Source organism: Sminthopsis crassicaudata, chromosome 3 (genome assembly GCF_048593235.1).
Source record: "Sminthopsis crassicaudata isolate SCR6 chromosome 3, ASM4859323v1, whole genome shotgun sequence".
NCBI classification, from domain to species: domain Eukaryota; kingdom Metazoa; phylum Chordata; class Mammalia; order Dasyuromorphia; family Dasyuridae; genus Sminthopsis; species Sminthopsis crassicaudata.
The window spans coordinates 608,224,451-608,244,687 of NC_133619.1; the positions used below are offsets into that span (position 1 = coordinate 608,224,451).

At 51.0% G+C, this 20,237-nt stretch overlaps 2 protein-coding genes across 7 annotated transcripts in view; one reads left to right on the plus strand and one right to left on the minus strand.

Annotated features, from left to right (window-relative positions):
- Positions 1–14,350, plus strand: part of LUZP1 (leucine zipper protein 1) — a 96,835-nt gene extending 82,485 nt beyond the window's left edge. For 4 of the 5 annotated variants that reach the window (XM_074305907.1, XM_074305906.1, XM_074305909.1 and 1 more), the window contains 4 exons: positions 607–741; positions 5,685–8,857; positions 10,421–10,580; positions 11,045–14,350. In XM_074305907.1, the coding sequence (XP_074162008.1) occupies positions 5,783–8,857; positions 10,421–10,570 (3,225 nt within the window). In that variant the 5' untranslated portion in view covers positions 607–741; positions 5,685–5,782 and the 3' untranslated portion in view covers positions 10,571–10,580; positions 11,045–14,350. The remainder of the gene's footprint in view (positions 1–606; positions 742–5,684; positions 8,858–10,420; positions 10,581–11,044) is intronic. The other variant, XM_074305910.1, reaches the window with a different exon arrangement.
- Positions 14,351–15,485: 1,135 nt separating this feature from the next.
- KDM1A (lysine demethylase 1A) overlaps positions 15,486–20,237 on the minus strand; it is a 71,354-nt gene continuing 66,602 nt past the window's right edge. For both annotated transcript variants that reach the window (XM_074305912.1, XM_074305911.1), the window contains 3 exons: positions 17,945–18,072; positions 17,001–17,147; positions 15,486–15,994 (listed from right to left, as the gene is read on the minus strand). In XM_074305912.1, the coding sequence (XP_074162013.1) occupies positions 15,809–15,994; positions 17,001–17,147; positions 17,945–18,072 (461 nt within the window). In that variant the 3' untranslated portion in view covers positions 15,486–15,808. The remainder of the gene's footprint in view (positions 15,995–17,000; positions 17,148–17,944; positions 18,073–20,237) is intronic.

Here is a 20,237-nt window from a genome sequence, read left to right on the forward strand (position 1 = left end):
AATGATGGCAAAAAAGGGCAGGATTTATGGAGCACTTTCCGATGTCTTTTCTCCCCAGAGCCTTTCTGGAAGTGCTCTGTCTGGTTTCCACCCATCTTTCCAGTTTTCTTCCATGGAACACCTTTCACTTAAGTTTTCTGCCAAACCCTCCTACCAGTTCTTCAAAATCGGCATCCCAGCTCTTGCCACCGTGCTTTTGCCCAGGCTGTGCCTTTTGTTGAAATGTACTCCCTCCTCTTATCTTCCTTCAAGCCAAAGTGAATCATCTTATTGCCTTTCCCCTGAATACTCGAATTTATCCTTCATCCTATTTGTATGTCAGTTTGCACATTACCCCTTTAAACTAATCTCCTTGAACAGGGACTGAGGGTTTTGCTTTGTTTGGGTTTTTGCCCTTTTCTCCCACACCTAGAAAACACTTGACTTGATCTTAACTCCACGACATTTGAGAACTGACGGGCACGGGAAACAATGGAAAGTTAGGGCTTGCAGGAACTACAGAACATGCAATGGCAAAGAGGGAAGAAACTGGAGAACTTGGAATTTTAGAAGCTAAGTTGTCAGAGCTGGAAGTGACCTTGGAAATCCATTCTCTCTCTTCGACAGATGAGGACAGTGAGGTCCAGAGAAAATAAGTGATTTGGCCAGAGTCACACAGCAAGCCAGTGGTGGGAGTGGAAACGGGAATCCTCGTCTCCCAAGCCCAAGGCCATTCCTGTTGCTGCTATATTGCCAGACCAGGTGAGTTTGACGAATCCTTTTAGTTTCCGAGGGAAGAGTTAGGATTCTTTGGTCCTCATTGAGTTCTTACTCTAGAAGGACTGGCTCTTTCCACAAATACAAACTCAGATGTCAGAATTTTTAAACTTTTTGTGCCTTTCTAGAATGTAGCCTGGGCAATCACTCATACTAGCCAATAGTAACGACTTGTATCTAACAGTATCTCTTAGGTAAGTAACAGTAACAGAAAGCTCCTAGGACAATAATGAACACCTCCTTGATATGCGAAGGTGTGCTGTTTACACCTTTGGCTGGGGAGGGCATTGACTCCCAGAGAGGGACACAGCTGCCAGGCAGGAGATGTCACACCTGGGCTTGTGTTCCGTGATGCTTGGGAGTGTGTATTCCTACAACACCTATTGAAATGATTGATTTTCTGTATGATGGAAAAATTTATTTTTTTGGTTTTGTTTTTAATTTTAAAAATTATTTTTCCCAGTTATATGTAGAAACAACATTTTTTTTTTTTTTTTGGTTATGTATCTACATTTTTTTTTTTTATTACATATGTTGGGAGAGAAAAATCAGAGAAAATAAGAGAAAAAGAAGAAAAAAGTGAATATAGCATGAGTTGAATTTACATTTAGTCTCCATAATTCTCTCTGTATTTGGAAGACATTTTCCATCCATTTATTGGGATTGCCTTGGATCACTGAACCGTTAAGAAGAATCTAGTCCGTCATAGTTGATCATCACACAATCATGCTGTTGCTATGTAGAATGATTTTGGCTCTGCTTATTTCATTCATTCAGCATTAGTTCGTGTGAATTTTTCCAGGGCTTTCTAAAATCAGCCTGTTCATCATTTTTTATAGAACAATAATATTCCATTACTTTATTATACCATAACTTAGTCAGCCCCAGTTGATGGGCATCTACTCATTTTCTAATTTTTTGCCACCACGAAAAGAGCTTCTATAAACATTTTTGCACATATGGCTCCTTTCTCTTCTTTAATTTCTTTGGGTTACAGTAATGGCCCTGCTATCTCCAGCACATATCATAGAGCCTGGAACATAATAGGTGGTTAATAAACCCTAATTTAATCAATTGATTCCTGTGTTATGAAGTTTTTTTTTTTTTTTAACCCAACTATAAACTTATATTTGTTCCTACTAAGTTTCATTTTAATTCAGTTCAGCTCTGTGTTCAGGGTGGTCTTTGTGGATTTTGGCTTTGTTATTTAGCCTTCCATCCTTGTGTTACCCGTGAGGATGCAATGATGGGCCACTCTCAGTCTCTAACTCCTTCTATCCATTGCTGTTAGCCTTAGCTCCAGAAGGGAACCTCAGGGGTGCTTCTGTGATTTAGGGGGGTGCTGCCACCAGGTGGCGGTGACCAGTTCTTCACCCAAACAGAAAATTGAGCAAGTTCTCACTTTGCTTAAAGATGATGTATGGGCAGCCAACTCCCTGCATGTCCTGGGCAAGTTCCAGAGAAGGCTTAAGTCCAACAGTGGAGATGCTGAACTGAGACGGTGTGTTGGGAGGTTGTTTCCTATTCTGGTGGAATCACAAGCCCCCGTCCTGTGCCCTAATCCTCCTGCTCAGAGAACATGCTTCAGAGCAAACTTTTGAAAAAATCCAGGTTCAATTAGATATTTATCTCCTGCCCTGGATCACTTTAAGCTTGTCCTGTTTGCTTTTGCATGGACATTTGGATCACCAGCAGAAGGGGTGGCAATCAGTTTGCTCCCACTGTGCTCCCTCCGGACCCCCCAGGCCACCATTGCTCAGGATCTTGTCCAATTCTAGCTGGGTCCTTGCAGGCTGTTTATACTTATTTGATCCAAGCTAACAGTGTTTTTTTGCCCTCAGCAGCTGTTCTGATTTTTTCCCTCTTACCTGCAGCCCCCAATTCAAGTCCCATTCCATCAGTCAGCAAGCATTTATTTTTTCTTATTATTTTTTTTTCTCTGAGGCTGGGGTTAAGTGACTTGCCCAGGGTCACACAGCCAGGAAGGGTTAAGTGTCTGAGACCAGATTTGAACTCGGTCCTTCTGAATTCAAGGCTGGTGCTCTATCCACTGCGCCCCCTAGCTGCCCCTCAGCAAGCATTTATTAAGCAATCACTAAGTGCTAGGCTTTGTGCTAAACTTCTCCCATTTTCTGAAGGAAAACCAGGCCGTTGGCTAACTTTGCCCTGTGCCCCGAGAAGAGCTGAAGCTGTTGGAAGCATTTTCTTTTCTAATTTCTTCGTTTCTGTCTCACCTCCTCCATTCTGCTCATCTCCTCAGCTCCGCTCACCTTCACTCTCTTTCAAGCTATTCATTACTCTTCCCTTTCATTAGCAAGTTCTTAGAAAATCATTTCTCTCTTATGTTTACATGTATTTATCATCTGCTTATTCCTCAGTGCCACCAGTGTACTACGAGGGGATTCTTGAAGGTGACCAGTCTTAGTTACCAACTGCAATGTTTTTTGTTTTGTTTTTAGCCCTCATTTTCCTTAACCTTTCTGTAGCATTTGGCACTTCCCTCTGTTTCTTTGACACTGTTATCTCCTGCCTCCCCTGCATCTTTCTACTCTCCATTTATTTTACTTAGCTGGCTCATCCTCATCTCCCATCTCCCTATATGGGAATCTCCCAACTAACTGCCTCAATCTCTCTTCTCTTCTATATCCCCTTCCTCAGTGACTTTTTTTTTCCATTCCCATGGATTTAATTATTGGCTCTATGCATTCAGACAGCTCCTAAATCCATGTATCTGGCCCTGCTTTCTTGTATGTCTCTCTGTTTGCTGGACAGCTCCACTCAGCTTCTCCATCTCAGCATGTCTAAATCCTTCACTCCCTAAAACTGACCTTCCTCCCTGTTTCCCTGTTTATTGATAGCACCATTGTCCTTGCAGGCGCCCAGGCTTGAAATCTGACTCGTCTTCCATTCTATTTGTGTGCTGAGGGCTCTCTTATTTGTACCTGTCTTCTAAACATATCGTGTACCTGCACTCATTTTCCACTGTGCTCTCTGGAATGGCTGCTGCATAGTTAATAAACTTGTTTTCATCTTAACCTTTTCCTTTCTCACTCTATTTTCTTTAAATTAAAGCTTTTTAATTTTCAAAACATATGCACTGATACTTTTTCAACATTAACCCTTGCAAAACCTGGTGTTCCATTTTCCCTCCTAGATGGCAAGTAATTCAATATATGTTAAACATGGTAAAAATATGTTAATTCCAATATAGGCATACATATTTATACAATTATCTTGCTGCTCAAGAAAAATCAGATCAGACAGGAAAAAAATGAGAAGGAAAACAAAGCAAGCAAACAACAACAAAAAGAGTGAGAATGCTATGCATTGTGACCCATACTCAGTCCCCACAGTTCTCTCTTTGAGTCTGGGTGTAGATGCTCTCTCCATCACAAGATCATTGGAACTGATCTGAATTATCTCATTGTTGAGAAGAGCCACATCCATCAGAATAGATCATTAGATAATCTTCTTGTTGCCTTGTATAATGATCTCCTGGTCCTGCTCATTTCACTCAGCATCAGTTGATGTAAGTCTCTCCAAGCCTCTCTGTATTCTTCCTGCTGGTCATTTCTTACAGAGCAATAATATTCCATAACCTTCATATACCATAATTTATTCAGCCATTCCTCAACTGATAGGCATTCACTCAGTCTCCAGCTCTTTGTCTCTACAAAAAGGGGCTGCCACAAACCCATGACGTATCTATTTTCTGAGCCTCACTGAGAGCCAGCTTACCCTTTCTAGTACTTGCACTTTTATTCTAGTAGTTGCACTTTCATTCATGCACCTCAGCTCACTGATTGGGGTTAGGCTTTTGGCTCCACTTTGCTACTTTCATTACTTTATCACAGTCACTCCTCCCTCGAGGTTCATTCAATCCAAATTTGTCACTTAGTCGTGATTCTGATATTCTTTCTTCAGTATGTTCATTGCCCGACTCACAGTTTTCCTTTCCGTCCCCTGCCCTGATACTAGTTGATTTCAACATCCATATTTATATTTTGGAAGCATCCTAACTGCCCAGTCCATCAATCTACTTAATTTCCTACCTCATACTGTGGGCAGAGAGGGTCATAGCCTTGATCTTGTCGTCAACAGTAAATATCCTGCTTTCATGTTTATGAACTCTGAAATTCTCTTATCTCATTACCATCTTTTATCATTTTTTATATTTTATCATTCTGTCTTTTCCTTTGTCTTACCGACCCTAACCCTCTACCTCAGCTACTGACAGAGAGGGTCATATCCTTGATCTTGTCATCAACAATAAATATCCTGCTTCCACGTTCATGAACTCTGAATTTTTTTTATCGGACTACCATCTTTTATCATTTTGTCTTGCCCTCTCTCTAACAGCCCCTAACTCATTCTCACTTCCTTTCCTCAGTTCTTTTCCCATCATTCCTGCATCAACCTTCCTTAAATCAAGCTCCTAATGAATCATTTTGACCCTTCACTGTTCTCCATACTTTTTCCTTTTGTCCTGTCACCAATCAGATCTTGCCAAGCCCCAAAGTTGGATTATTCCCTTGCCTTCACTGATCTCCATGTGTTCTCTTAATTTATCATTATTTTTCTTAGTTTCCCCAGCTCTAAAATAGTCCCTGCCTCTTAGCGTTGTGGTGAGGATCAGATGAGAAAATCATTAAGAAGGCCTTAGCAGAGCGCCTGGCTGGCACAAGATAGGTGCTAATTAAGTGTGAGCTATTATCGCCAGCACGGACTCCCTTTCAGGGACCATTTGGCTTATGTGTTCTGAGCACCCTTCTACTGTAATACTCTTTGGATTCAGGTAGAGGGTTCGCTTCCAAACAGGGATCTCTTCCCTTGGCCCAGGAGACTGGACCTGGTGGTGCCAGTGTTTTGGAAGAGGAAATTCTGGGGTTTGCTTTCTGACACATGCCCTTATCATTTTCTTCCTTCAGACTGATGAGGGTCCCGGGCTGCCAGAAAGACCTGTGGATACAAGGAGAGAGTTGACTATTTCAAATTTCGTGGAGCTACACTAAAGAGAAGCCTCGTCATGGCTGAATATTCAGGGTACAAGGAGGTCGCCTCCAGTCGCCACCTGCGGTTTAAGCTGCAGAGTCTCGGCCGTCGCCTCGATGAGCTGGAGGAAGCCACCAAAAGCCTCCAGAAGGCCGAGGATGAGCTCCTGGATCTCCAGGACAAGGTGATCCAGGCCGAGGGCAGCAACTCGAGCATGCTGGTCGAGGTGGAGGCGCTGCGGAAACGGGTGTTGAAGATTGAGGGGAAAGATGAGGAGATCAAGAGGGCAGAAGACTTGTGCCAGCTGATGAAGGAGAAACTGGAGGAGGAGGAGAGCTTGACCCGGGAGCTGAAAGCGGAGATCGAGCGGCTCCAGAAACGGATGGCCGAGCTGGAGAAGCTGGAGGAGGCCTTTGGCCGGAGTAAGAACGACTGCACCCAGCTTTGCCTGAGTCTGAACGAGGAGCGGAATCTGACCAAGAAGATCTCCTCCGAGCTGGAGACCCTCAGGGTCAAAGTGAAGGAGCTGGAAAGTTCGGGAGACAGGCTGGACAAAACGGAGCAGAGTCTGGTGTCCGAGCTGGAGAAGCTGAAGTCGCTGACTTTGAGTTTCGTGAGCGAGAGGAAATACTTAAATGACAGGGACAGAGAAAATGAGAAATTAATCAAAGAACTGACCCAGAAACTGGAGCAGAACAACAAGGTCAACCTCGCGGACCATACCAGGAACGCCTCCACCCTCCTGGACAGAAATGACCTGCGCATTGAGGATGGCATCTCCTGCACGCTGCCCTCCAAAGAAGCGCGGAGGAAGGGCGCGCTGGACTATCGCAAGCAGGGGGAGAACGAAACGAGTCGGAACAAGTCGGAGAATGAAAAGAACCGGAACCAAGAAGATAACAAAGTTAAAGACCTCAACCAAGAAATCGAGAAACTCAAAACCCAAATCAAACACTACGAGTCTCTGGAGGAGGAGCTGAAGAAGATGCGGGCCCAGAACAACGACCTAAAGGACAGTTACCTGAGCGAGCAGAATAAGAACAAGCTCTTGGCCAGCCAGCTGGAGGAGGTCAGGTCGCAGCTGAAGAATCAGAGGGACCTGGAGAACGGGGAGGTGGAGTGCGAAGAGTCCTTTCTGGTTGGCAAGGGCCGGCAGCACGAGAGGCCCAAGTACCGAGGGCTTCTCAACGAGTCCCCCGGCTCCAAGTACAAGTCCCGGGAGCTCTCCCCCCAGCACAAAAGGGGGGAACGGCTTCGCAACAAGGACCACCCTCTCAGCAATGATAATGCTGCTCAGAACAGCAGACAAGGCGGAGGCTCCGGCTCCGCGAGCCGGAGGGCTGCCAAGGCTTCCAGCACCGTGGCGGGGACGGACAACGTCGCCCAGGATGCCAGCTTTGCGGCCGGCTCTTCTCTGAGCGAAGGCAAGAGAACCAGGGAGCAGCCATCGGTGCTGAGCCGCTACCCCCCGGCGGCCCAGGAGCACCGGGTCTTGAAGGGAGCCTCCAAGCCGGGACATGAAAACGGACTGAAGGGGAAGGTGGAAAAGGCGTCCCGAGTGTTTAACGATGCTGGCCACGGCCGCGGGTCCGAGGATAAGCCCAGCAGGACAGAGGGCACTGCGGTCCTGGCGGGGAACAAGGCGTCAAGGGTGAATCGCGTGGTGGCTTTGGACGCCTCCTTGGAAGCCATGCCGGCCAAGAAGCTCCTCAACTCCTCCAGTGGGAGTCAGGCACCTTCGGGCTCGGCCGCAGACCCGGGCCCCTCCAAGGCCACCGATCCTTCGGCCTCGTCCCGGAGGTCGTCCTCCGAAGGGCTGTCAAAGGGCAAAAGGCCCGTGAATGGCCCGGAAGCCGAGAGCAGCCCTCCGAGCATGAAGCCCCCAATTCTATCCAAGCCTTCCTACGCTTCCAGAAGTCAGGAAGACATCCTTCAGGGCTTTGCAGCCCTGAGCAAGGAAGAGCCCGACCCGCCCGTGTCCGTGGTGACGGAGGACAGCGGTCAGCATGAAGCCTTGAGGTGCAGAGTCATCAGGCCCGGCGGTAGAGAGAGACTGGACCTGGAAGATGACCCGGACCCAGACTCCCTCGTCACTGCCAAGCTGGTCAACACGACCATCACGCCCGAGCCAGAGTCCAGGAGGCAGCCCCGCTCCCGAGCCGGCCTGAGAGCTCCGCTGTTCGACGGCGACAGAGACGCCGGGGCAGAGCCGGACCCCGCCAAGCCCGGGAGAAGTGCCGCGGCGGAGTCGCAGGACGCCAGCAGCTCGGGAGGGAGAAGCCGGAGGCCCTTCAGCCCCAGGGAGGCCCTGCGGTCCAAGGCGGTCATCAAGCCGGTCATCATCGATAAGGACGTGAAAGAGGTCATGGGGGGAGTGGGAGCCGAGGCCGCCTCGGAGAAACCGAAGCCCGCCTCGCGGTCGGGGCCAAACAAAGTGATGAGCTGCATAACCATTTACCCCATGGAGGTGAGCGGCCCCCGGGGGGGCTCGGGAGAAGCCCCGAGGGAGAGGCACACGGCCACCAGCAACATCCAGGTGGTCCCCGGCGAGGCGTCCTCGGTCACCAACCACATCAGCCTGCCTTTTGAGATCTCCATCAACAAGAACGATATCACGCGGCAGATCACGGAGGGTGACCACATGGGGGACCTGCCCCCCCGGAGCCGGCCAGAAACAGTGGTCTCCAGGAGCAGTATTACCATCAAGCCGTCAGACTCCGCGGAGAGGAACGGCCAGGAGCCCCCCTCAGAGACCCTCAGGTGGAAAAGCCACCGGCCCTCTTTGGAAACGGAGCCATCCGACAGCAAGCACGTCACCGTGCGCAGCGCCTGGAGGACCAGGCGGGACTTGAATTCCCTGGAAGACCCCCCAGCCCACGGAGGCAAAAATGTGGATCCCCCTAATGCATATACGCAGAGATCTTCCACAGATTTCTCGGAACTGGAGCGGCCCAGGCCCTCTCCCTTTGAGCAGGGCGTCCGGAGGGGGCCGGGGAACACCGGGGATGCCCTTGAGCTGTCCTCCCGAAGAACCCAAAGCAGCCTCACGGTGTCGGAAGTTCTCACGAGGCGCGGCCGGGCTGGGGACTCGAGCCGCCCAGCGGGCCGGGTAAGCTCCCTTCGCTTCCCCTTCCCTCAGCGGGCAGCCGCACTTTCTCTCCCTTCCCAGGAACTTCCACAGTTCTTCCGAGTAGTCTGCCTTCTGGGGGCCGCGAGACTCAGATGGTCGCGCTAGGGACGTGGGTGAGTAGGTGGAGGACGGGTGGGCAGAGGAGCAGAAGAGGCAGAATTAGACCCGCTATTAAAAAATAAAACAAAATCCAAAACATTCTCAATTAACCATAAGAAGAGCTGTCCAAGGTGAAGTAGGTTTAATGGGAAGTAATGAGTTTCCCGTTTTAATGCAAGCCAGGTCCCTGTCTGTCTGGGATGTTAAAGAGTAGGAAATTTGGCCAATGGTCGTCCACATACGGCTTGAGCTTTATTCATTATTAGCCTTCCTCTCTGACCTTTTGTGACTTGTGTTAGTTCCCTTCCCACAGGGTCCCCGACTCCGGTTCGTGGAGCATCCAAGTCCCCTGCCGTTCTGGGCAGCTTGTCATTGCTGAGAGACAGTGGTCCTTGTTCTGAAAGTCATGTTGGATTTTCCATTCCATTATATGCAAATGTCCATTATTTACAATTATTTGTTCCATATATTCCTATAGAGATAGAAATTTCCTATAGAAAAGGAATTTATGGGGGTGATCAATAGGGAACATTTTAAAATCTCTTTCCCCCTCCAACTCCCTCCTCCCTCTACTTATACCCAAGACCTCTTATCATTCACTTTGTTTGAATGAAGGCCGCATGAATCCTGTCCAGGTTGGTTAGGGAGCCACTCCCAAACACCCAAGAGCGGACCTGGGGCGGGGGAGGGAGGAGATGAGTGTCTGCTGCCTGTGCCAGTGCGGACTTTGAAGACTTTGCCTCCCTTCTGGCCCGAGTCCGATGGTTTATTTATTTTAGGGACTTTATAAATGTGGATTTCATTCAAAATGAAATCCGGACCATTCACCCTGTGACTTAACTAGCTTTTGACCGTGGTCCTTAACCTCTTGCTAGGGATGGACTAGAGCCGTGATTGCACTGGGTCCGATAGGAAACCCTAGTACAACTTCTTAGAAAATTGCCCCAAGGTCACCGGGCTACATCCCCTCAGCCAGCACCTCAGGAGCCATTGGCGGGAGGGGCTTGTGCAAGATCACGAGGGGGGCTCAGACCGCCACCCCAAGGAAGAAAAGACTCATCGGTTCTCCTGTGCTCTGCGCTCACGTTTGCAGAGTGGCCGGGGGTGAATGTCCGTCACGGGCCCATTTCCTCATCAGTTATAGTCAACGTGGCTTTCCTTCCCTTTCCAAACAAGGTTTATCTATCTCTTTGGTGGTAACTTTTGTCATCATTGACTTAGGGAGGATCTGGAGGAAGGGAGACGGATTAGGATGAAATGAAGTGGCCGGGGGTGGGGGCAATAGAAAGGGACGCGTCAGGTCTGGGAGAAGAATGGGCGAGGGAGGGCATTAGGGACGAGGCACTCTTCTTCCTGGGGCAGTAGTAACGTGGGGGGCTTCTCTCTGGGAGGGAGAAATCTGATGGCGATGAGGCTTATTCTTCCCCGATCTCCCCGGTACAGGAGGAAGCTGAAGGCAGTAACCCCAACTCCTTTCAGTGGCAGCACAATTGCCTGGAAAGGCCGGAGCTGCCAGCCAAGCGGCCTCCGGAGCTCATGCGGGTTCGAGCTGAAGAACGGGTACGTCGGGCCAAGCACTCCGAGGAGAACTGATCTGACGGGGGTGAGACACTTTTCTGACCTTGTCTGGCAGAGCAGCTTGCTACCAGAAGCCCCAGCACTTGGCTGGCCTGCGGGGGCCTTTGCTCCTCTTCCACAGCAGCCCCCTCCCCTCAGTGCTGAGGTTACTTCCTGCTTTTCCCTTTGGGGGCTCCAGAAGGGCCAGGATTCTGAGTCAGTGGGGGAGGCTTACAGGTGGGCAGTAATCCAGAACGGGAGCCTTGGAGCAAATTGCCACGGAATGAGCCTGGGCTTTGTGTGCCGGGACAAACCCTGGCATTCCGGGCATTAAAAACACGGCGCCTTCTCGGCCCTCCCCGGCTCGCGGGTGGTGCAGCCTGGTCTCTCCGAGCAGCCGTAGGCCAGACTCGGGATCCAGGGGACCCTTGTGCCCTTCCCGGTGCCCTGGCAGGGTTCCCGCCGTGCCTGTCCCTCCTCACCCTCGATCTGCCCCTTTTTGTCTTGCAGGTGGTTCCCGCTCTGCTGGGTTGATTCCCAAGATTCTGACTCTCCTCCCAGCAGAGGCCTCGCCCATGGCCGCCCCGGGGGAACGCCCTGCGACCACCCACCCTTCAGCCACCAGCTGCAAAGCCATCTTCCATCCCTCTGTCCCTCTGAGCATCCTCGCCTTGGAGGTTTTCCCAGCAGACCACGGACAGCAGTGTCTGGCTGGAGCTTGCTCGGGGTCACTGAGCCCGTGCCCCAGGGCGGCGGCCTGGCCTTCTGGGTTCGGGCCGGCTGTGGGCCGAGGGGTCTCCAGCAGGGACGCATCCTAGCCAGACGCCCCCTAAGAGACGCAGAAGGGCCCGTACCCCTCCCCATCCTCTTCACCGAGCACTGGAGGCTTGGCGGCTCGAGTTTGCCTGCGGGATCCCGGGCTGCCTCGGCTCGGCTTCTCAGCAGGCTGTCCTCCCCTCCCGTCTGAGGAGGGGCGCGGCTCCTGAGACCGTGCCGGGCTGCCCCTGGCACTCTCCCCTCCCCACCGCCCCTGGTCAGGACGAGCCTGCCCCATTTGCCATCCCCTGGAGCAACAGATCCAAGGAGAGGCGGCCATTAGTGTGCTGCCCCTCTCCCCGGCCTTCTCCCCTGCCCCCTTTCCCCTCGAGAACCGCACTTTACTGAGTCAATGCAATCCTTGAAGGTTGGCTGGAAAGGGGATTTCTGTGGATTGTAGTTTCCTGTTGCCTCCATCAGCAAAATGAGGGGGGGAATCATGGAGTTGGGGGGAGGGTTGGGAGGGGAAGGATGCAGCATTTTGTTTCCAAATTCCAGATGTTTTTTATTGAACACTTTAGCGACCGGTAGCTTTGTTCGGATGCCAAACTTAGGAGTAGTCAGCCACTGACTTCGTTGGGTTTAACTTTTGCTCCTGCTCAGGAGCCCACGGCTGGGCTCGCCACGTTGGGAAGGGGGCGGTTTGGGTCTAGCTCCCGACCCTTCCCCCAGAATGCCGAGGGACGGGGGCCCAGCTAATGCAAGCGCCTCCTTCAGGGAGGTGGAAGACGAGGGCCATAGTCCCCAAGGTCACGGCTCAGCCATTTCACCCCACTCCGACAGCGCTCTCTTACCCTTGCTGGGGTTTGGGTGGGGGCCCCTTAATGCCCCTTTCATCCTCTTTTGTAAGAACTTTCCTGGTTTATGTTAAGGTTCTCGTCTGGGACCCGGCCGAATGGATCCTTGATTCTCTGGGGGGTGTCAAGGGCACACTTGCCCAGGCTGTGCCTGGGCGTTCCGGGTCCTGGTGCCCCGCAGGAGCCACCGCCATACTTCCATCTCCACGTTTGCCAAATTGGGCTTGTATCCCTTGGGCTGTCCCCCTTCCCCCTTCGTTGCCATAAGCCCTGTCTGACGTGCACAACCCACTCCCTGTCTCCTCACTGACCCAGAAGCGGGACCCCCAGTGGAGCTTCTGGTCTCACCACCTCACAAGCTGCTTGTCCCAAAGCACTCTCCACAAAGCCCGCCCAGGCTGGTCCTCTCCGCTGGCTGGGAGCTCCAGACCCGCTGGCCCCGGACCCTCTCAGGTAATAGCTGCTCAAAGTGGGGGAAGTGGGGGCAGGCGGCCAGCGGCTGCAGAACGAGTCTCGACGGCTTTCCTTGTGTCCCGGGTTCGGAGCTCGCACGGACTCTCGCGTCTCGTGCGTTCAGCTAGGTGCCAACGGTGACGCCCCCGAGCTCAAGGCGCCGCTCGCTGCCGCCGGGGAACCAAGATGCCAGGCGGGAGAGGGACAGCCATGGGGCCCTTAGTGGGACCACCGCCTGAAACCTGAGTGCAATAGGGTTTGATTGTAACTAATATTTCAGGATAAGTATTTCACCTCCCCAGCCCCCAACTTGCACAGTTCCTAGGACCCCTGATAGATTTATTTTTAAACTTGTTGGTGTTGCAGAAAATACCGGGTATAATTGTACAGCTGAGAGTCCGAGGCTGGGCTCCGGGGGCTTGGCACTGGTAAAGACCCTCGGGTCAGCAAATCCCAAAGTTCCGATGCTACATGCTACACCGAGGCATCGCTCAGAGCACCTTCCTAAGTAGCCGGAGGGCCGCGGGACGCGGCCCGCCCCACGCCTTCTCTGGGATGAAATGCCTGCGCGCCGGGGGTCCGGAGACCCGTTTGCTGCAAGTGGAAAGGGACTCTGGCCTGGCAGGGAAGCTGGCCCTTCCAGACCCAGTCCTCCAGTCCGAGATGACTGCTTTTCTTAAATGTTTGGATGAGGAGAGTGGAATGGAACGTGGCGGGAAGCCCCGGGGCATCCTGAAGCGACTGAATCCGGCTGGGGAATCTGGGCGAGGAGCCAGGCTTCCTCCCGTGCCTTCCCTCTGCACCCCGCGCCCACACCTTTGGTCACCGAGATGAAGCTGGCTATGGAGAGTGGTCCTGAAGTGGACTCAGAGTCCTCAGGTGTCCCAGGATGTAGAGAATGACTTGGGTGACAAGGACTTACGGGGTCACTGGACAGAGAAGCCCCTCCGCCTCCAGGATAGATTGCACACACTGCCCTGGTCCGGCACGCTGGGGCTGACACCGTTCTGGCCCCCGAGTCGGGAGCGAAGGGATCGATTCAGTGGCCTCTGGAGGGAATAGCCTAGTGTCTCTTTGGGGGGCCGGTGGTGAGCTTCCTAGGGCTGCTGCTGCCACCTCATGCTGTCACGTGAGGGTCTGAGTCACCGTAGCCACTGGGAGGTTTCCAAAGGCTGCTTCGGAACTGGTGCTTCCTGGCCCCCGGGGGTCCTTAAGACCCCCTGGGGGAACTCCACGGCCCGGCGGGCAGAGGGCCGGCGTGGCTGTCCATCCTGCAATAGGAGAGGTGCTGCATTCTCCCGCTGCTGCTTAGCAGTTCAGAACACGTATGAGTGGAATGTATTTTTAAAATAATAAAATATATTTTTTTGTATTTTAAAAGTTGGGTGGGGTAGGGAGGTAGTCCTATAAAGTTGTTACAGGCAGAAACTAGCCCTTGTTGCTGTGTGTTCCAGTCTCTCTCCAAGTCCACCCAGTCCAGCTAACTCGGTCCAGCGCCTCGCTCCAGGACAGGCCCCCGCCGCTCCTGGTCCTTCTGCTCCACCACTCTTGCTCTAAGCATGTGAGATAGGAGGGGGCCCGGCCGCCGCTGCCGCCCAGGGCCCCTGCCGGAGAAGGACGGAGCAGCAGCCCCGGGCCCCTCAGGTGCATGTTTAGTTGAAGCCCATTTGTCTGCATGTACCCTCTGGCTCTGAAGCTGTCTCTCAGCCCTACAGCACGATATGTAATCAATAAAGCTCTCCAATTTCTATGTGCCGTATGTGTCTGCTGCTTGGTGCTGGGTCAGCCTGGTGACAAAATCCGGGGGGGGGCGGAGGGGGGGCGCAGCGATTAACCATCTGCCCAAAATGCCGTTTGGGGATCAGGGGAGCCAAAACATTGTTTAGTCCAAGGCCTCTGGTTTTGCAGATGGGCAAGTGAAGCTAAGCAGCCTGAAACCCTGGAGCCCCGGATCTGGATACCAGGGGCATTCCTGGAAGCTCCTCCTTCCCCATTTTGCCCAGTCAGCGTGGTGGGCTTTGAGCACTGGAACCCTCAGGTTTGTAAACCAGTCCCATCTGCCATCAAAAGATTACACAATGCTCTGAAAGACTTGTAGGAGATCAGTTATTTAGATTAAAGATGGACAGGCCAAGGAAGGCCGAGTCCTTTCTAATTTCCAACCCAGATTCCCCTAAAACCTGCTGAGGGGGAGGGAGAATAATACACCATGGGGTGGGTCACGTTTAATCCCTCCTGAGCACTGAGTCTGATGTCCACAGACAGCACCACCAAGTGAAGTGCTTTCTGAGGCTCAAAAGTGTGACTCTTGTTTACCTCCCATGCTCGCCTCAGGGCAGTTCACACATTCTGGATGTTGCACTACACTCTCAGGGTGCCTGTTTACTTCACCCCCATGTCGTGGTTGGGTCAATGCTACTGGGCCTAGTCCTACCGTAAGACTCCCCTGACATGTCCTCTTTCTCCTGGATCGTGGTCCTTAGGTTTTCCAAATACATTTTGTGACCTATACTCCTGTCAGACAGGAATGCCAAGTTTGGTGGGGGTTAGTGGAACTTCCCCATCCAGGTTCTGCCTCAAATATCCTGAGGCCCATTTAGTGCACAGAAGCCACCGGAGTGGCAGGCGGGCTCCCTCGTGTCCCCCACCGTAAGCAAGGTGAGAATGGGGCCTTTGTTGGGTGTCACCCTCGTGCCTTTCACCCAGCAGGAGCACTTGCTAATCCCTTTAGGAGGCTGCACATCCATACCTGCCTCCGAAAACTGGCCATGCCCAAGGAGGAAAGGGGCTCATGGCCTTCCGAAGGGTCCTCAGAGAACCATGGTGCTTGGGGAGCAGGCACCACTAGGCTCAAGTGCAGACAAGAAGGAGGGAAATCCAAGAGGAGGATTTTTCATAGAAACATTTATTCTAAAAAAATTAATAAACAAAAAAATACCCAAGCCAAACCAGAGTCAGTAACTCTTTCAGCTGTATTCTGACAGCTGTGCTTTACAGTCCTCAAGCTGAGTGAAAGCAAATCTGTTGTGTGCTCCTTGTGGCCAACCTGAAGGCCCATGGCTCCGAGCCTCACAGACAGACTCCAGGAAGTCTTTCCTGGTGAGATCTACTATTGCTAGTGGAGCTTTGCTTTGCTGAAGCAAATGGACATCCCGTCTAAGGAGAGGCAGTCTCTTCAGCCCAGATTCACATAAACTTCACTTCAGCCTCACATGCTAGGGGGCTGGGGGGTGGGGACCCCAGGGGTCGCCTGGCGAGGAAGCGTGTACATAGCACCTAGAAACTGGTCTGCGATCCGCCCGGCCTCCCTCAGCCCGCTCAGCAGAGCGCCATGGACGGTTGCCGGGTAGTTACGGATAGTGTGCTCACCTGCAAAGAACAATCTGGGAATAGGCTGGGAAAGAGAAAAGAGAAAAAAAGTCAGTTGGCTTTGGGCTCCCAGGCCTGCTGGAGCAAGGCCCATCCCATCCAGGCTCCGAGCCGGCACCGGGTCAGAGACAGGTCAGGCCAGACCCCATCTTCAGCTGGTGGCACAGCCCCCTTGACTCATTCTAGGGCATTAAGGCAAGAGAGAAATGTGGAAACAGAGGAAGGGCTCTCAGATGGCATCTCATTTAATGCACACCTGAGCACTGGCCCATTCTCAAATACTTCCCAAAAGCTTTATTTCAAACTGAGTTTGAAGGCCTCCAGGGAGGGGAAATCAGCCTGCCATGTCCTGTCAATTCTAAAGAGTTTTAAAAGTTAGGAATTTCCGAAAATCTGTCTCTAGGCCCCCTAGTCCTACTTTGGCAGTTTGTGGCTGGAGAACAAGGAGTCTTGTCCATGAAAGTTCTTCAAACACTTGAGAAATGTTATCCTGTAACCTCCTACCAGGTCCTTTCCCCAACTGGTCCTAGTCAGTAAACCAGAACACGAAACCAGCGCTGTACCCAACCCCACTGCAATAGTAACCGCTTTCCTCACTACCACCAGGGAAATAATTCCTACAGTAGCATCCTGTTAGAGAAGAAACCCATGTTCAGAATTTATACCTGTGGTCGGTTGTAAATGAACCCTTTTGTGTAAATGAACCCACCACTTGGCTTTTCTTTCCCCTCGGGCCTTGCTGGCCCCCTGGGATACCGGCTGACACATGACAGACACCTTGCTCTTGGGGTGGAGAGGGCTAATTCTAAGCTAAACAAAAAGGAATTTCTGAGCTAGTGACTTAAAACAAGTTCTTGTGTGTTCTAAGCACACTTCATCTCTCTTCTCTGTAACTAACAGATGCAGTCCCTACGACCACAGCCTGATCTGGAAATGTGTACTCCACTTATTCAGACTACCTGAAATCCTGGACCAGGTGGAAGGGACCTCTGAGATTATTCCTGACAGATGGGCTCTGTGTGGCTTCTCACCTGGGGGGCACCTGGAATAGCAGGTCCTGGAGTAATTGGCTGAGCCATCAAGTCATAATCATTGCCAGATGATCCAGCTGCTACATAGGAGTAAGATCCTCGGGCCCAGGGATCAGCACGCCATCGTGACACCACTGTCTCTTTAGGCTAGGGAGGAAAAGAAAGACTCAGGATCTGATTATTAATGAAAAGAACAAATCAGAGTCAACTTAAGTTCAGTATGAGGTGGAGGGGAAAAGCCTCAAATGTCCCTGAGGGGGAAGGGGGTAAACAGATTCTCTCAGAGCCTATATGAGCATAGGGAGTGATGAAAATTGCTTTGGCAAAGTAATAGAGCCTTCTCCAGACCTGAGAACCTCCTTCTGTGACTTGTCTATGAATTCTCAAGTCCTCATGGGAACTAGACACCATCTGTAAGCATTGGTTTGGCCGTATTTGTGTAGGGGAGGGGCAGTGCCGTGTGGCTGATAGAAAACTGATCCTGGAGGAGCTCTGTTTATGTCCCACCTGTCATATTGGCCGTGTTGACTCCCAGGAAGACACTTAACACTCTTAGGACACCAGGCAACTTTCTGGGACTATGAATTGCAGGACTATGAATTGCAGAGAAGGCCTCAATATATGTGATGAGACCTCACAGAAAGCTGCTGATTCTCATGCAATCACAAACCTGCTCACCTCTCCTCAGACAGCCTTCAGAAACACCGATGGTTTGGGAAAGGGACATCTTTGACCTCCTCTGGAGCACTCTAAGGTTTTTAGATCTCCATGAAGCGACAAGCCAGGGACATATGCTACGCTTCTGGGGGAAGGCATGGTGCTTGCCCATATGCACCCAACATGGGCTGTAGGCTTTAGAAGAGATCACCAATTCAGAGACTCGCCAGTTGTTTCTGAGATTTCTTTCCCAATCAGTAATGAGCACTCCTTGGCAGACAGCTTACCTGAGGCACAGCGCTACTTCCAAAGATGCCTTTGAGGATGGCCAGACAACGGCCAACTATCACGTCATCACTGATGTTTTCCATGATCCCGGCTGCTTCTCCTGCCACAAGGGCCAAAAGGATAGGAGCTGTGGAAGAAAAAAAAGATGATTTAGATCCTTGCCATAAGCTCCCCCTGGAATCATTTTCCCTGCAATTCTTGGTCTTCTCAAACTCAAGGACTACATTCTTGGGGCCCCATCGATTCGCTCCTTAGTAAGACAAAGATGGCTGGCAATAAGCTCAGAGCAGAACTGCCAAGGCCCTAACAGGACTGGAGGCCAGGCTGCATAAAGATGAGGGAAAAGAAGTGGGGAGGTTCAGATGAAGATCTCTTTTTTCCTTATTTATTTACTATTTATTATTATTATTATTATTTGGGGGGGGAGGCAGGAGTGAAGATGCAAGGACACAACACTGACTTTAAATATCTGAAGGTGTGTCATGAATTAAAGGAACGAAGCTGTAGGACAGAGACAGGAGCAATGTGTACAGATGCTGTAGAGAAGCCAGGAGGTTAATGAAAGGAGAAGCGGACACACAATCCAAAAGCAAAAGGGCTGCCCGCAGATCTTGGTGAGCTTCAGTGGGTTGTGGGTTGGAAGAAAGGATCCTCTGTCTTTGTGGTTGTGCTAGGGCTTGGGAGGACGGCACAAGGATTGTACTACATGAACCTCAGAAACAAGCCAGACCTCCCATCCAACAGCAATGTGATGCAGAATGTGGTTTTTACTGAAAAATGAATCATCAGCATTCCAACATTTATGCCCTTGTATAGTAAAGCAGCCTTAGCGATGGCATTTCTGATAATGTTTAAAGCTTTCCTACATTTCACAATAAAACTTAAAACTACTGCACTACCACAACTTCCTAAAGATCCAGTCCACATCCTGGTTCTTTCTAGTCTCATGGCATAGCATGCTTTGCTTAGTTGTTCCTTTCTACCTTCAAGTCTGTAGGCTAGAAGTAAAAAGAGTTGGAGAAAGGCTTCCCAGAGATGAGATTTTTGTTTGGGGCAGAGATGAGAGAGTACTCCAGGATGGGGGATAGCCAGGAGGCCGATGTTACTGGATCAAAGAGCACAGTCGGGGAGTAAGAAGGCTGGAATGGTAAGAGGGAGTCGGGTTAGGAAATGTCAGAGGGTTTTGTATCACTCCTGGAGGCACCATTGGGGGTTTGCTGAGTAGGGAAGGGATCCGGTCGGATCTGGACTTTGAGAAAATCACTTTGATGGCTGGATGGAGGAAGGACTGGAGTGGGCAGAGTCCTGATTCTACAGATCCACCAGAAGTGAGGCGATGGGGGGCACATCCTAGAAATGCTACAAAAGGCATATGGACACGCCTTGGGGACTGCTTGGATTTGAGGCATAGAAAGGAATACAGGGCAGCTTCTAGGTTGAAGGACTGGGAAGATAGTTTCTTCCCCTACAGTAAAAGGGAAGGTTGGAGAGGAAAGCTGCCAAGTCCTCTTTTAGACACATTGAGTTTACTGAGCATCTATTCTGAGATGTGTGAAAGGCAGGCGGAGATGTGGGACTGGAGGTCAGCAGAAGGTTAGTGCAGAAGAGGTCAAGCAGCATAAAGGGAGAAAAGAGGTCCCAGAAAAGGCAATGAAGAAGGAGAAGTAAGACAGGAAGGAGCAGCCCCAGGAGAGGGCAAGGTCCCAAAAACCTGGAGGGAGGAGAGAGAGGGACGCACAGTCCAAGGGGCTGCCGAGGGCTCAGACTGAGGATGGAGAAAAGGCCATGCTATCTGGCTGCTGTTAACGAGGGAGAGCTGTGTCAGTGGGATGCCTGATGGTGAAGAAGAGCCAGAGAAGGCTTTTTTTTTGAGGATTTTCACTAAAAAAAGGCAGAAGAGATAATGAATTACACTTAGTGGGGAAGACTTCAGAGTGAGAAGAGACCTCTGGCAGAAATGTAGGTTCAAGAGAGAAAATGACCTGGCGGGTGAACCCATGTCCTGAATGCAAATCCAGGATCTTTGCCCCACACTAGTGCTCTGAAAAGAGAAGGATGCTTATAGGTAAAACATTGATATAAATGTCCACAAATGGACCTGAAGTCCAGAAACATTTCGAACTGCCTACTCTTCTCTTCCAATGAGAATTCTGTCTGAAATGACAGACATGGGAGCTAGGAAGGCCAAGCATGGCTGAGCGTCTGACTTCATTTCAAAACCAAGTGATGAGACTGCTTGAATTTGGGATTGGAAATGGCTGGTTCAAGACCCCTCCCCCCCAACTTCACTCA